Source organism: Strongylocentrotus purpuratus, unplaced genomic scaffold, assembly GCF_000002235.5.
Source record: "Strongylocentrotus purpuratus isolate Spur 01 unplaced genomic scaffold, Spur_5.0 spur5_scaffold_16, whole genome shotgun sequence".
Classification (NCBI taxonomy): domain Eukaryota; kingdom Metazoa; phylum Echinodermata; class Echinoidea; order Camarodonta; family Strongylocentrotidae; genus Strongylocentrotus; species Strongylocentrotus purpuratus.
In genome coordinates this window covers 30493396-30510596 of record NW_022145601.1, presented here as the reverse complement: position 1 = coordinate 30510596, position 17201 = coordinate 30493396, and the positions used below count along the sequence as shown (strand labels likewise).

General features: G+C 39.7%; 1 protein-coding gene across 1 annotated transcript; it reads left to right on the top strand.

Annotated features, from left to right (window-relative positions):
* Nucleotides 1-2528: 2528 nt before the first annotated feature.
* On the top strand, nucleotides 2529-5376 carry LOC105444115 (toll-like receptor 3). The gene has a single exon (XM_011677955.2). It carries the CDS (start codon nucleotides 2539-2541, stop codon nucleotides 5263-5265), a length of 2727 nt encoding a protein of 908 aa, XP_011676257.2. The 5' UTR covers nucleotides 2529-2538; the 3' UTR covers nucleotides 5266-5376.
* The last annotated feature ends 11825 nt before the right edge of the window (nucleotides 5377-17201 follow it).

Below are 17201 nucleotides of genomic sequence, written 5' to 3'. Positions count from 1 at the left end.
AGATAATATTTACTTAGAAAGAAATGCATGTGATTACTTTCGTAAAATTTATTTTTGTAATCCATTGAACCTAGACAAATGTCTTGGAGAGCAGCAATGATACATGGGCAGGGTGCATGATACATACAAGCATGACTCAATCATTTCCATCAATATTTGGGATTAAACATGGTTTAATTGGTAGATACGGATAGGGACCGAGGAGACCGTTGATTGTTAAATGTCTATTAGTCGTAAATTTCTTAAATGTTAGAAGTCAAGTGGGGTGGGGCTGAGAGGAATATTAAATAATATAAATGTTATTTTTATTGAAGAATTCATCTTCCACGTTAAATAGTATCATTAATGATAATCAACATAAACACGCATACGTACATCAGAACAACACACATACATACACACACCCGCATACGCACACGCATGGACATAGATGTATTATAGGGACAGAGGGGGTGGACAGAGAAAAATAAATAGAGAGAGAGAGAGAAAGAGAGAGAGAGATCGGAGTTTATTTGTTCTGCTCTATAAACTACTTCCTTTTGTTCTACGTGTCTTCTTCTGTACAATGCCTTGTGACATCGTGGGGGTATGGCATGAAATATTAAAAGAACACTTTCATCCATAATCGCTGCAGGACGAGGGAAAATAGTATTCAGATATATTCAACTACGAAACAAAGTGCGGTTACGATAAAGTCATTATAAGTGGAAAGTCTCTGAAATTGTGTATGATATAATTACGGATTCGTAAATGGCACAATGTGTCGATCGGCATTGTTTATTGCTGATTGAAAGTATTTTTTAGTGAGAACTAGTGATGTTATAGGCTGTCCATAGTCAAGGGCTTCGCTATTAGCTGAATGGGATTTTTTTTTTTCAAAGTAAAAGGAAAAAAATCGTTTCGGTTTTAACAATTTACCTACAAGGATAACAACTTTTATTTGTTATTAGCCAATAGGCAGATTTGGAATCGGCCGAAAGAAAGATTTGAATGCGGGACATAATTCTTGCAGTTTTTATGTGTAAAGTGGAAAAGCCAAGGGGCATTCCCCTCTCTTGTGGAGGATATTCCGTCCCTTGTTCATTAATTTTCTGGATACGCCACTGTGCATACATCACAAGCCTAGTCATCTCCGGTTCCATTTAAATATATATACGGTACGTATATCTAAATGTATATTGTGCAGTTGCGAACAACGGCCACTTCAAGTATTAACAGATAATACTTGTTGACCAGATATAATCGCCCTCCATTGTGGTCTCTACCTGAAGATCACGTTAGAAACCGTATCCTAAATAATACCAAACAATACTGAACATATGGTGCAGTCTAGGTGTCTACGTTGACGGGACTGTATTATTTAAATATTCGTTTAGGGATGGATATCTTACCAGGGATTGTATAATAGTGACAGGAAATGAAACGAAGACAAACAACTACTTACTACAACGATCACCCTTACAAAGATGAATTGACAATGCTTTGAGAATCTTATTGGGAAGGGATCCATGTGAGAATTTCAGTTATGCAATTTAATGCGATTCTGAATCTCATCCTGGCATAGTGTCATTGAAAAGGTTATTCATTTTAAATAACATTCTACTGTTAATCACACTCATGAATTAGAAGCTTCTTTTTCTTTATCGGGATAAATAATTAAAGGGTATAATATGTCGATCTACAATTATACAAAGCAAAAAAAAACATATCATGACATTTCTAACTACTTGACAGAGTAATCGATGAAATACTGACATTTCATTTTACCACAATTAATCTGTTATAGTCTAGCATTTCCAACTGTCAACTTTCTCAAACAGCGATTGCAGATATTGCGACTTGTTATAACTTCCTCCTTAAAATTTAGCATTAGAATTAGCATTGGTGTGTGAGACATAATATTTTTGTGCAAAATTATTTAAAAATAGGGATCGAAACTGGACTGCAGTCCTACGATAATAAATGCGGAAGTACTTTTTGTATAAATAGGAGCCACTTGAAATATTGAGACATGCATATAGTTTCATGAGACTGTTCACCAAACAAAAGTACGTGGGTGTGTTTTAGTATGATTTGTACATGTATCTTATTCTCAGATTTTTGTTTCTACAGATCGTGACGTGACCATAGATGAACACACAAACTTGAAAACGATCGAACAACATCCTTTTCGACCAGAATTCAGTGTTCTTCTCGGCCATCAAGGTGGAAGGCAACAAGCTGACATTCCCTTATGATCGAATGAATCACAGCGGTACAACGAATTTTTAGTTTCCTGGTCAACTACTTTGGGACTGAACGCATGGCAATGTTTGAGGCACTAAGGACGATGCCATTGTCATTTCTAGAGTTTACAAAACTAAATGATACACCCTCCTTTAATTGATTTTGATTGAGTGGAAATCACGACCAGTTTTGGAAAGGTAATTATTACTTTAAAAAGGAACAGTGTTTGATGACACAGTGATAAAAAAGTGGATGAATGCAATGGAGAGCATTGGACGGTTGTGGATTACCTTTATGCTAGCATCTTCATTAATGATGGATTCCATAGGACACACTGGAGCAGATGCTGCAGATTTAAGAGGGGTACCGTGTCATTATGAACCAACCAGCGAAGGTTTGAAAGCCATTTGTTCACACCGCAACCTAACCGCGGTACCTGCTAACCTCACTGATGATATCACCGTGTTAAATCTCGCTTATAACCAACTGACCAAATTGACTAACACATCTTTCAGTAGCCTTCCTCATTTGAGGTACCTATATCTCAAGTCGAACAATATAAGTACCATCGAGTCGGGTGCCTTTCAAGCATTGCTTGAGCTTTGTTCAATCTCGCTCACAAATAACAATTTCACATATCTACCGACTAATATTTTCTCAAGGAATCAAAATCTGCAAATTGTTGATCTCACAGCAAATCGATTTGTTAGTTTCCCTGGAAGCGCATTGAATTCTGTGTCTTCGTTGACTCATCTGCGTTTGGGAAAGAATTTGTTGTCCAGCCTAAACTTTACAGGATGGAGAAGCAGAAACATGACTTCACTTGTATTATCAACAAATAATTTCTCGTCCTTACACGAAGACGATTTTCTTCCCCTCAAGGAGACAAGAATTGACCTGATATCATTCATCAAAAACAACCTCACCTCACTACAGAATGGTTTGTTCCAACATCTTGAGGGCGTGCGAGAGATGCGTCTAACGGGCAATCAGATCAGCAATTTTAGCCTCCATCCGTTTCTGGGAATGTCTTCATTGGAAACTCTTGATGTCGCAGTAAACGTTATTACAGTGATTGAACCGCTAGCCCCTCTACCAAATCAGACATACGCGATTCCTAACTTGACCTACCTGGACTTACAGAGCAATCGTATCCCTTCCATTCCCCCTCGTGCTTTCTGGGGTTTGGGAAATCTTATCAGACTTGACATCCACCAGAGTCGCATAGACACGTTGCATAATGATTCATTTGAAGGACTCGAGTCACTGGAAATTGTCGACTTGACGGGAAACCATCTTTCCTATGTCACCAAAGATATGTTTTTGTTTAGCCTGCGACTTCAATCCTTGATACTATCGAGTAATTGGTTCACGGAGCTGAGTCCAAAGCAGTTTGATGATATAACATCACTAACCTCTCTTAATTTAGCAAGGTGCAGAATAACTGATCTCCGACCACAGCGCGGGGGATGGGATCTGCGAAATTTAAAATTCCTGGACATATCGCAGAACCGACTTGTTCGCATTGACAAGAACTCCTTTTATGGAATGGCAAACCTCACAACTCTCGATATATCCAACAACCGATTATTAACGACAATTGAAAATGGAGCTTTTGCATCCATTGACCGTCTTCAGATTCTGAGTTTGTCTTATTTGTCTTATTTGGGTCAGTTGCATAGTCCGTTCACGAATCTGAATGAGCTTACAATACTGGACATGTCCTATACGTCAGTCGCATTATCGTATGAACTCTTTACAGGGTTGTCCAATCTTAAAAGATTGAGGATGCGGGGATCAGGGCTAACACTTTCCAGCTTCTGGGACTCCCATACTGAAGATCTTCCGGTGCTGTCCGCTCTATCAACGTTAGAACGTCTCTACCTCAAAGGAAACAAACTTGACAGGCTAAAACCGGGAACATTTCAAGGTCTCCAAAACCTACAAAATCTTGAAATGGATAATTCTGACATCACGTCCCTAAATGAGGACATTTTTCTGAATCTGACATCGTTACAGCACCTTTCCATTGATGTAAATCACATCGCAGAACTGACATCTCGACACCTGGCTGATCTCAGGTCGTTAGTCGGTGTGTCCATAAAAAGCAACGAGATCAAAGGCTTAGCTTCAGACGTGTTCACAAATAACCCACACCTGTCATATCTATATATATCACACAACCATCTAACCACTGTCAAAGAGGGTACAGTTCTACCTAGACAAACACTGGATGTCTCCAGCAATCCTTTCAGTTGTAACTGTGAGTTTACATGGTTTATAAATTGGATTAACAAAGCCGAAGTATCTATCATCCATCCTGACCAAACGAACTGTTCAGATGTTTCTCTAGCACCCTTTAAGAATCAGCCCATTATTACATTTGATCCCACCGAGGTCTGTGGACCTAAAGTCTGGGTCTACATCATCACGATCTTTGTCATTGTCACCTGTATCATGGTCTGTGTTGTGGCTTATCAAAGGAGATGGTTGATCAATTACAAATTATTCCATCTGAAATTAGTATTTCTTGGCAGACGGGACGACCACGACGGACGAGAGAGGTTCGATTACGAGTACGATATCAACCTCGCTTTCGACGATGATGACGAACAGTGGGTTAGGGGAATATTGAAACCTGGACTCGAGGAACGACTACCTGATTTCGACAGGATCGTGTGCGGGGATGACGACCTTCCGCTTGGAATGTACTACATTGAGGCCATCGCCGAAGTCTTCGAGCAAAGTTATAAAAGCATCCTGATCGTGAGCAATAGAGCCGTAGACAATCACTCGTTCATCAGCAAACTCCGTCTCGCGGTTGACCAAATGAATGAGGTCGAGCTAGAGAAGGTAATTTTAATATTCAAGGAAGACATTCCTGATGGGCGTTTACCATATCTTGTAAGGTTGTTTCTCAGTAAGAACAAACCGTATTATCGATGGTCAGAAGATAATTATGGACAAAAAATAATGTGGGAGAAACTTGTAAGGGAACTAGGATATAACAAGAAAATGAATGATATATTACCTATCTGAATGTGGTTTGGAATGAACATACATGTATAAATTCGTGATGTTATGAATGTAAGGCTTATCAGAATTGATTCTGTTTTTACATCCAATTTCAATTGAAAGAGTTCACGGATTTTTTTTTTTAAATCACCTTTTTCGTTTTTGCAGCAAAGAATAATTTATTGTAAAACAATTACACGCAATATTATAGCATAGGTCGTTTCCAAGAAAAACGATGTGTTATTCAGCCTCCAGGCTGAGGTGCAAATTTTGTGACTAAAAAGAGTAATGTTATTTGCAAGCCTTTGATCACACTCGTATTGTTTAAAAGGTCTATTCTTTACAAAGAGGTGCTATGTATTCTGTAACCCTGTTATTTATTTATTTGAAAACTACGACTGGTTTATAAATCTTGTAGACAAATTTAGGCGTTCAGCAAAAAGAATGGATTACACAAATATTATAGAAAAGGAGTAATGGAAAAGAGATAGAAGAGGGACTAGAATCATAAAGAAGGGTAACCTTAATACCAAGAAACCAACGGAGAATGACAAGAAAGACAATGAAATGTGTGCTGCGTGTGTGAAAGAGAGAAGAAAAAAGAGAGTCAGACAGACATACAGAGGAAAGGGGATATTGAGGGTAAAGAGAGAATAGCAATAGACGTAATAACAACAAAAAAGGGTAAAAGATAAAGAGAGAGAAAGAGATAGTGATACAGAGCTATTAATAGCTCAATTGTTTACTTAAGAAAATTGGTCGATTATGAATATTATAAGTATATAATCAAACACGATTCCAATGTTTGTCATCAAATCACCTAGAAGACAACTACAATACGCGAAGACTTGCAGGAAATCATCCTGAGGGCAAAATTCAATGCATTATTGCATTGCCCCTACAATTCATGTTCGGAAAATGCAATACGTCATTGTTATGTTCGCACGTTTTAAATGGTGATGTTTAAGAATATTGGAGTTCCCTTATATTTTCTTTTTAAAGTCTATTCGATCATGATATAATGATGTACTTACGATTCATACACTACTGCAAAAACGTATAATTGGCAGGTATAATCATGCAGATACAATAAATTGATAAAACTGATATTGACAAATATTATGTTTTCTGACTATTTGATCCTATAATGTATAACTATACTATAGATCTCTCAATATTAATTGCGCCTTCTAATACTTAATACGTGTGGTTCTTTTAAGAGAGAGGGAGAGAGAGAGAGAGAGAGAGAACTTGTGTGTAAGTGTGTGTGTGGGGAGGGTGGTCGGTGTTTTGGATGTGCCTGTGCCTGTTTCTGTCTATGAACCAATCAGACATTATCAGATACGATTCTAGGACAATTACCCCCTGAAGTCATGCAATTAACAATGAACCTCCGGAAATTACCCTCTTGGACAATCACACCCCGTATGTATGTGGGGGGGGGGGGGTGTCATATGATGATATTTTTTATTTTTGAAATCGTCTTAGAGGCAATTGTTCATGGGGGGGGGGTAATTGTCCTCGGTGGGTTATTATCTTAATGGGTAATTTTCTAGGGGGTAATTGTCATCGAGGGTGTTTGTCCTGGGGGATGTATTTTCCCGGGAGGTAATTGTCTTCGGGGGGGGGGGCTATTTTCCCGGGGGTGTTTGTGAAGAGGGTAATTGTCCTGATACGATCAGATACGTATATGGGGACCGATCTTAAAGGTATAGACCAGTTCTGGTCATGCGATCATTGTGAAAGAAACGTTGTGGAATCGATGAGAAAGGGTTGATCAGCTAGCACATGAGTATTGGTGTGTACTGCAAGGTTCTGGAATCATCAAAATGATAAGACATTTGTCCCAGCCTTGGTAAATTTACAAGCACTGTACACAGAAAGATGTATATGGGACTACGCGATATCTATCAAGGCCGGATCGATATGATAATTTACCAAATATATCAATAGTAGGCGGTTTAATAATAATGATAATACATATGATTTATAAGGCGCCAAATCCACTTGATGGTCAAATGCTCAAGGCGCAAAATTTGTATCATCACGTATTAGTCAAAACATATTCTTTCACATGATTGGTAATAAAAGCTTCCATTTCCTTTTTTTTTTAAAGTGGCGTTTCCAAAACCGGTCTATACCTTTAACCGTCACGACAAATCATTTTCAAACTGAGTCGTCAGTTTGTAGGCGAAAACAGAGCCGATGGTACCTCTAGACCTTTTCGTATACACACCTACTGTTCAGGGGTTTCATCTTACTCTCTGTACAGTTCCATCATCACATAAAGATCCTAGGCAAAAATACGTTGATAAAGGGACGCTAGAATGAAAAGCATGCTGGATGCGAGGTACACACCTATGTCTATGAAAGCCTAGATGGCGCTGTTGTATGAACATGTTCTGTCCATACATGTACTTTGACCTGAAAAGAGGAGGATAGAAAATCACCCAGTGAATTTGGATGAAACCAGATAACGTTAAAGTTTGGTTGATATCAGCTACAAGCAGGCGCGTACGCAGGGGGGGGGGGGGGGGGTTTGGGGGGTTAAACCCCCCCCCCCCCTTTGGAAATTTTTTGTGTGTAAACCCCCCTAAAAAAAACCTAAAACCCCCCCCCCCCCTTTTGGTTCCCATGGCCGACCTAAAAAAGGTGACCTTACCCCCCCCCCCCCCCCAACGGAGCAAAATGTCAAATTTCCAAATTTCGAGACCAAAAAAAATAAAAAATGTGTCCTCTTACACCCCCCCCCCCCCCCCCCGCTTATTCAGCGGCTGGCTGAGTCGTTGCGAAATTTTCGGACCGATTTATAAATGTTAAACCCCCCCCCCCCCTTGAAAAAATCCTGCGTACGCGCCTGGCTACAAGTATACAAATGATGCACAGGTTTGAGTGCGTCGGTAGGAAATGTGTGCACAAGGTACCTTTGAATGGTTTTAGACCAAATTCAAAGGTACCACGTGCACACAATTCCACCGACCCACGAATTAGACATGTGCATCATCTGTTTTATAAAATGGGGCCCCAAAAATCGTCAAAAAAAAAATCAAAAATCGGTTATTTTACAAATTTACCGGGTGCATGGCAAATCATGCTTTCCGGTAATTACCAGACGCATGATTTTGACATAGCCTTACCGGAAAGCATGATTACATGAAATTATTATTTTTTTTTTAACTGCAGTGTACATTAAGCTGTAAGCTCTATTTTTTTTTTAAATTTAAAAAAAAATATTTAAAAAAAATATATATAGACAAAAATATATATAGACAAAAAAAAAGAATGAACAAATTATAAGAATTATCAATCAAAAAACAACTATTTATCAACAACAAAAAATAATTTAAAAAAATATTATTTAAGAAAGAAAAAAAAAATATCAAAATAAATTATAAGAATTAAAAACAAAAAAAGGGATATCGGTGGTATCGATCCCCGGAATCGGGTGCATCCAGTAAAAGTAACTACACAGTAATTAACCAATCAGATTACAGGGATTCTTCTACCCATCTTATAATATAGGATTTCCCGGCAAAATTCGCGAGTTTGTCATTAAAATTAATTTGTCTTGCGTTCAAATTCGACGGTTTTAGTGCTGTCGGATATATTTAGGGTTGATATTCCTTTTTCTAGATTTCAAATCTATGCAGTTTTCGTTAGAATCTATGTATGTTTCACTCAAATTAATGAACAAAGTGCTTCTTTCGCTATTTGTGGTGGTGAGCACATTTATTTTTTTTTTGGTCCTCGAAAATTTAAAAATTTCCACCCCCAAAAAAAGGTAAAAATCACGTGTTTTTACATGATTTTTTTCTCAAGGGGGGGATGGGCCCCCGGCCCCCCCCCCCCCCCCCCTGGATCCGCCACTGTATAAACATGTCCGTGCAGAAACGCCATATCCCTTGATTTCGGCCCTTCTTTATTTAATGTCTGACTACACCCATATGCATTGTCCTAAAAATGAATAAATAGAATAACAGAATAGACCCCAATGGCAGGTCATGCATTTGTTTTCATTTCTTAAACTGTAAACGTGTGTTGCATTTCTTTCCCCAACATTCCTAACTTAAACAAAAATATTTTGAACACGAATGACAGGTGTTAATTTGAGTGATAAAAATGACGCCTCGACAAGTGACGAATTTGAATGCTAGTTGAGCACTTTCTAAATTAAATGACAAATCTACGAAATCCTTCGTCCCAAATCCTAAATTTAATACAAAATCGGGCAAATTGAATGATAATTGGCATGGCAAAGCTGATCTGCGCTAACTTAAATGCAAAGTAAATGAATTCGAATGACAAACTCCCGACTTTGGCCGGGAAATCCTATACCATTTATATCCACTAAGTATAAGTTGTATCAGTCGTAGTAAGAGTAGTAGCAATGGTATAAGTAATAGTGTAAGTAGTAGTATAAGTAGTAGTAGTAGTAGCAGTGGTAGTAGTAGTAGTAGTAGTAGTAGTAGTAGTAGTAGTAGTAGTAGTAGTAATAATAGAAGAAGTAGTAGTAGGAGTAGTAGTAGTAGTAGTAGTAGTAGTAGTAGTAGTAGTAGTAATAGCAGTAGTAGTAGTAGAAGAAGTAGTAGTAGTAGTAGTAGTAGTAGTAGTAGTAGTAGTAATAATAGAAGAAGTAGTAGTAGGAGTAGTAGTAGTAGTAGTAGTAGTAGTAGTAGTAGTAGTAGTAATAGCAGTAGTAGTAGTAGAAGAAGTAGTAGTAGTAGTAGTAGTAGTAGAAGTAGTAGTAGTAGTAGTAGTAGTAGTAGTAGTAGTAGTAGTAGTAGTAGTAGTATTAGCAGTAGTAGTAGTAGAAGAAGTAGTATAGAAGTAGTAGTAATAAAAGTTGTAATAGTAGCAGTAGTAGTATAGATAGTACTTGTAGTATAAAGAGTGGTAGTTGTAGGATGAGTAGTAGTAGATGTAGTAGTCAGGCGCGGATCCAGGATTTAGTGTGCTGAAATATGAAAATCGTGCCGGTGTGACCGCGTAGAATGTAACCCGCACCGATCGTCCGACTATTAGAGATCGATCGAGAGCGGACGATCGGTGCGGATTTTATCCGCGCTGAATGTCGGACATTCCGTGCGCGCCTCAAATGTCTGACGGACAATCCGTGCGCGCCTCAAATGTCTGACGGACAATCCGTGCGGAAGAGGTCTCGCACCAATAGTCCGCCTGCCGCACCGAATGTCCGTACTCTAGTCCACACATATACATAGTCAATATAGTGGAGGCTGTTAGGGCTAAATAGGGGTTGTTTGGTGCAGATTCTTCTAAAAGCACCAAATTTGGCCCAGAGGTAGATTATACCATACTTTTACGATTTCTTCCGGACGCCAAGAAGGGCACCCTCTGGGTATGCCATATTGGGCAAATCCAAAATGGCCGCCATCTGAGTTAAAGGTCAAGCGTAGTTCCAAAAGGAAAAGCGCTTGTATGATAATAGTTTGTATATTTATAGGGGTTTGGGGTCAGAGAATCTGATTTTGATGTTCTTTCATCGATTTGAGGTCTCCTAGGGTCTGCCATACTGGTCATATTGGTCAAATCCAAAATGGCCGCCATCTGATAGTTACACATCAAGTGTAGTTACGAAAGGAGATGGGCTAGTATGATAAAAGTTTATATATCTATGGGGTTTTGGGGTCAGAGAATCTGATTATGATATTCTTTCATCAATTTGAGCTCTCCTTGGGGCTGCCATACTATCATATTGGTCAAATCCAAAATGGTCGCCATCTGATAGTTACAGGTCAAGTGTAGTTACGAAAGAAAATGGGCTAGTATGATAAAAGTTTATATATTTTATGGGGTTTTCGGGGTCAGAGAATCTGATTATGATATTCTTTCATCGATTTGAGATCTCCTCGGGTCATACTGGTAATATTGGTCAAATCCAAAATGGCCGCCATCTGATAGTTACAGATCAATAGTAGTTCCAAAATGAAAAGAGCTAAAATGATAAAAAAAAAAAAAAATTATATAGTAAGGGGGTTTTCTGGTCAGATAATCTGATTATGATGTTGCTTGTATCAATTGCAGGTCTCCTTGGGGCTGTCATGCTGGCCATATTGGCCAAATAAAAAATGGCCGCCATCCGAGTTAAAGGTCAAGCGTAGTTTCAAAAGGAAAAGGACCAGTATGATAAAAGTTGATGAATTCATGGGGTTTCCGGGGTCGGATAATCTGAATATGATGTTCTTTTATCAATTTTATTTCACCATCCTGTCCTAAGGCTACAATGAAGTTAATTTCCTGGTTGAAGAAGATGAGGGAAAATGCGCCAAATTCACACTTGAGTGGGTTTAAATCTTGGCCTGCGCCCATATGTTTCATCAATATGCAAACTTTCCTCCGTGAAATGCTTAATACATTCGTTTTCGAGGATTGGCAAGGAAAATAGATAAACAGTAGAAACAGATCATGAATAAAGAAATAAACAGCTTGTTCGATTTGTTTTGAAGCATTATATTCAAAGACCCGGACAGCTTTATCTTTATTATCCATATAAATAACGTCTATAATCACTGTCAGACGGAAGATAATACCAATACGAAATGCATTAAGCAACGTCTAGACATAAAGGTCGAATCTCCACTTTAGTTTTCTCATTCTTCTTTACATTTTGAAGCGTTACATGGGATCTTAATCCTGTTTTTTCTACATACATCAAAGCCCCCATTTAAGCATACTTTGAATCTGGTCACGCTTCGAAAAGTTCGTGGCCTAGCATTTTGCTTCTGTTGATGATCAAAAAGAGAAAGCACCCTTTATAGAACAGGGAGAGTGTGAACAAAGCACGAAGTAGGAGCAGTGCAATTTAAATATCAAGGGATGGATTAGAGTTTATTTCTAAAATGAAATGAAAGGGCTATTTTATTTTCAAGAGTCCTTTCACTTCATTGAAGAAATAATCTCTCTTTATATCTTAGAGACACTTGCTCTTTAAAGTCAAATTAGCTCGATAGCATCCTGGGGCTCCGCCCCGGAACCCCCGGTGGGGGCTCTCCCAGGCCCCTAAATCTGTGCCATATTGTACGGATCCAATAGAAAGCATAGTTCTCCTAAGCAAACTTCCTCTGTGAAATGCATAATAAATTCGTTTTCGATGGTTGGCAATGAAAATAGATAAACAGTAGAAACAAACCATGAATAAAGAAATAAACAGGTTGTTTGATTTGTTTTGAAGCATTTTCTTTAAAAACCCAGACAGCTTTATCTTTATTATATTATTATTATAAATAACGTCTATAATCACTCTGAGATGTAATAAAATACCAATACGAATTGCATTACGCAACGTCTAGACATAAAGGTCGAGTCCCTGGGGACTTGGATCACGATAATGCCGATAATACTTTACCGATGACCAGGTTTCAAGTAAAGTTTACTATAAAGAACCAATTCCGACATTCAGAAATGATTTTCGGTGACTGATGTGTCAGATGTGATCATTCACAAAGGAAGGCCAGCACACACACAAAAAATACAGTTCCTCTCTCAGCTCTCTTTATGTTCATGTGACCTTTGTAAAAGTTCGTTCCCGATTTTGGCGCATGCGGAGTGTGCAATTACGAACTCGCTTATGGATAAAATAACATCATAATCAGATTATCCAACCCCGGAAACCCAATGAATTCATCAACTTTTATCATACTAGCCCATTTCCTTTCATAACTATACTTGACCTGTAACTCAGATGGCGGCCATTTTGGATTTGACCAATATGACCAGTAAGGCAGCCCCAAGGGGACCTCAAATCAATGAAAGAACATCAAAATCAGATTCTCTGACCCCCAAAATCCTATAAATATATAAACTATAATCATACAAGCGCTTTTCCTTTTGGAACTACGCTTGACCTTTAACTCAGATGGCGGCCATTTTGGATTTGCCCAATATGGCAGTCCCAGAGAGCGCCCTTCTTGGCGTCCGGCAGAAATCGTAATAGTATGGTATAATCTACCTCTGGGGCAAATTTGGTGCTTTTAGAAGAATCTGCACCAAAATATCCCTAACAGCCCCCACTAATACAAGTATAATTATACTTAATGAATGAAACGACTGGATAACCCATATTCAGCTTTGCCAGCTAGCTAGGGACCACACTACAGGACTTTCCGGCGCGGGTCCATGGGGGAGGGGGGTGGGGCGAGAGGGTCTTGACCCCAAACCGCCAACAAAAAATGAAGAGAGAGAGAGAGAGAGATAGAGAGAGAGTCAGAGAGAGAGAGAGAAGGTAAAGCGGAGAGTAAGGGAAAGGAAGAAGAGGAAGAAGAAAAGAAAAGGAGGGAAATAAGGAGATCGGGGGCGAAAGGCCTTCGCCACCCCCTCCCCCCTCCCCTCAGCAAAAGAGAGATAAGAGAGAGAGAGAGAAAGAAGGAAGGAAAAATAAGGGAAAGGGAAAGAAGAGACAAAGGGAAAGGAAGAAGAAAAGAAAAGGGGAAAGAAGGAGATCGGGGGGCCGCCGAAAGGGCTTTTCCTTCCAGGCTGTTGTACCCCCGCCCCCCCCCCCCCCCCCCCCAAGCAAAAAGAAAGAGAGAAGGAAGAGAAGGGAAAGAAAAAAGGGAAAAGAGGAGATAAAGGGAAAGAAAGAAAAGAAGGGGGATATCAGTTGCAGTTTTCCCACCAACAAGTTGGGGATCGGGGGGGGCAAATAGCCCTTGTCCCCCCCCCCCCTTCTACAGTAAACTTAAAAGAGAGAGAAAGGAAGAGAAGGGAAAGGGAAAGAAAAGAAAGGTACGGGAGATCAATTGTGATTTTTCCAACCAACGCGGTGTGGATCGGGGGCGAAAGGCCTTCGCCTGCCCTCCCCTGGCAAACAAAAAGAGAGAGAGAGAGTAGGAAGGAAAAGAAGGGAAAGGGAAAGAAGAGAGAAGAGGAAAGGAAGAAGAAAAGAAAAAGGGGAAAAGAAGGAGATCGGGGGCGGAAGGGCCTTGCCACCCATGCTGTTGCCTCACCCCCCCCCCCCCCCGCAAAACAAGAAAGAAGGAAGGAAAGGGTAAGAAACAAAAGAAGAAAAGAAAAGAAGGGATATCAGTTGCATTTTTTCTGCAAACAAGATGTCTCTGCCCCCCTCCCCGACCACCCAACCACCTCCCCGCCAAAAAAAGAGAGAAAGAAGGGAAAGGGAAAGAGGAGAGCTAAAATGGAAAAGAAACAGAGATCAGTTGCGATTAATCCCACCAAAATCGTGTGGATCGGGGGGAGGGGGCGAAAGGCCCCTGCCTCCCTCAGCAAACTTAAATGTGTGAGAGAGAGAGAGAGAGAGAGAAGTAAGGGAAGGGAAAGGGGGGAAAAAAGAGTAAGAAGAAAGGTAAGGGAGATCAGTTGCAATTTGTCCCGATTTGTACTCCTCCCCCCCCCCCCTCCCCCCCCCCCCACCCCTAGCAAAGAGAGAGAGAGAGAAGGAAGGAAAAGAAGGGAAAGGGAAAGAAGAGAAAAGGAAGAAGAAAAGAAAAAGGCGAAAAGAAGGAGATTGGGGGGTGGGAAGGGCCTTGCCGCCCATGCTGTTGCCCCCCCCCCCTCGCGCAAAACAAGAGAGAAGGAAGAAAAGGGAAAGAAACAAAAGAGGAAAAGAAAAGAAGGAATATCAGTTGCAATTTTTCTGCAAACAAGATGTGGATCGCGGAGAAAGGCCTTTGCCTCTGCCCCATCCCCGACCACCCCACCCCTCCCCGCCAAAAAAAAAAAGAGAGAAAGAAGGAAAAGGAAAGAGGAGAGCTAAAATGGAACACAAAAGAGGAAGAAGAAAAGAAAAGGGTGAAAAGAAGCAGAGTTCGGTTGCGATTAATCCCACCAAAATCGCGTGGATCGGGGGAGGGGGCGAAGGGCCCCTGCCACCCTCAGCAAACTTAAATGAGAGAGAGAGAGAGAGAGAGAGAGAGAGAGAGAGAAGTAAGGGAAGTGAAAGGGAAAGAGGAGAGAAAGAGACAGAAAACAAAGAGGAAGAAAAGAAAAGGAATTAGGGAAGATCAGTTGCGATTTCCATTGGTTCTTCTATCATCATTTTACAATTATCATTGTACAAATGTATTTATATATTCATTTATTTATTCCTGTTTGATAACAAAAATATGAATATAAACTCATAAACTCATAACAGCAACAAAATTAAATGTAGGAGGAAACTATCTTGCTGGGAGCAAGAAGCGCAAAAATGATCATGCATTTGCATGTACATGTAAGTGTATCATTAAAATAATTCATATTGTTTAATTACATCTTGTGAAATAGTATGCATTCAAGTTTTGGGGATTTTTTGTTGGTGTATTTGCATGAAAGAAAGCGTTTGGAGCTTATAATGCACATATTGCAATTTCAGGTGCAACTTAGTGTTCAAATATGGAACACGCACGGCCAGGCACTAGTGTAGGAAATCTTCAAATGTTAATCAGGTATATGACTAAATTACTTGTCTGTTGCCTTACGAAAAAGTTTATATTTAGTCAGGCCTGAATTAAGTCGCAAAACAATTATTATGTTAAAAAGGAAAAATACATATTTTGATGACATTCGAAATTCCCCAATAACCAATACGATTGGAGAGCGAGTTCTCGTTTTTGTTTTTCTTCAAAACTTATACTCAACTATAATTAGCTGGCCCGGATACTTGAGCCCCTCACAAAACGCAAGTATAGGCCTGACGTGTCGTCAGTGGCGTCGCTAGTCCATTTTCAGTTGGGGGGGGGGGGGTATAGAGGCCAACGATTCCCGACAAAACAAGCCACCAATTAATTACCGACAAAATTAAAGGTTCCAATATCTACAAATTTAACCCTATAAACCCGGGGCCAAAGGCTAAATTGTTATGCGCAAATGGTCATTTTCGTCGACGATATAAATATACAAATTATTTCGTCAACTTAGTAAGCATCATAGCTATATATTATAATGCAGGCGCGTAGCTAGGTTCTTATTTAAGGGAGGGGCGGTATTGAGCAAGCGAATCACTTAAAGAGCGCGCAAAGCGCTCCCTAGGTGGGGGAGGGGGTGGGTGAAAGGCATCCCGCACGAAGCGCAGTAGCTTAGATGTTCCATTAAATTATTATGAAAAGAAGACGATTTGTTGTACCGTTCTCGACTCTTTATCCTTGTCTGAATTCAGTTTCCCCATCCCACACGAAGCGCGGAGGCTTAGACGTTTCATTAAAGTATTATAGAAAGAAGACGATTTGTTGTATACCGTTCTCTACTCTTAACCCTAATTGTCTTAATTCAGTTTCTCCCCCTCTCGCGCGAAGCGCGGGAGCTTTGACGTTTCATTAAATAATTAGAAAAAGAAGACGATTCATTGAACCGACTCTAAATCATTGTCTGAATTTTCAAAAATGTTTCTTTGTCCGATAAAAAGTTACAGTTCTAAGGGGAAAAAATTGCTGGCCGACCGACATAAAAAAAAATACCACCGACTTCAACCCCACACCCCCCCCCCCCCCCCCTTAGCGACGCCCCTGAATGTAGAGTGGCCTGAGCGGGTAGGCACAGGGCGTGGTTCTAAACTTATTGAGACACTTCGATGAAGACACCCTTATTCCATGATTGCGTGTGTTGAACTGCCATGGGCTTTACAACTTTAAACCTCCAGGGTTTATTTTGCATATATAGGGATTTACATGATCATTTATATAATAAAAGGAAATAATGAATATTCAAATATCATAGGTAGCAAATAAAGGATGACTAACAGAGGAATGAAAACAAGCAGATAGGAGAGGATGATCAAGCATAATGATGTGCACCAATCTATAAATGTTAATTACTAAGTAGCCTGTTCACACTACAGCTCTATAATAACAAAGCATTTGTAGCCTTACTTTTAAGCAGTTGAAGAAATTAATAAAAGTAGGCCTACTTGAAGAAATCGTTGAATTATAAGATATTCAGTTTATTTTATTAAGTATGACAAAACACATATTTAACACCTTTGGAAAAAAATAATACCCGCGGAACGTGAAAAA

Bases quoted from the DNA above. Each gene is read 5' to 3' on its own strand.
- LOC105444115 (XM_011677955.2), top strand. From the start codon at position 2,539: ATGATGGATTCCATAGGACACACTGGAGCAGATGCTGCAGATTTAAGA.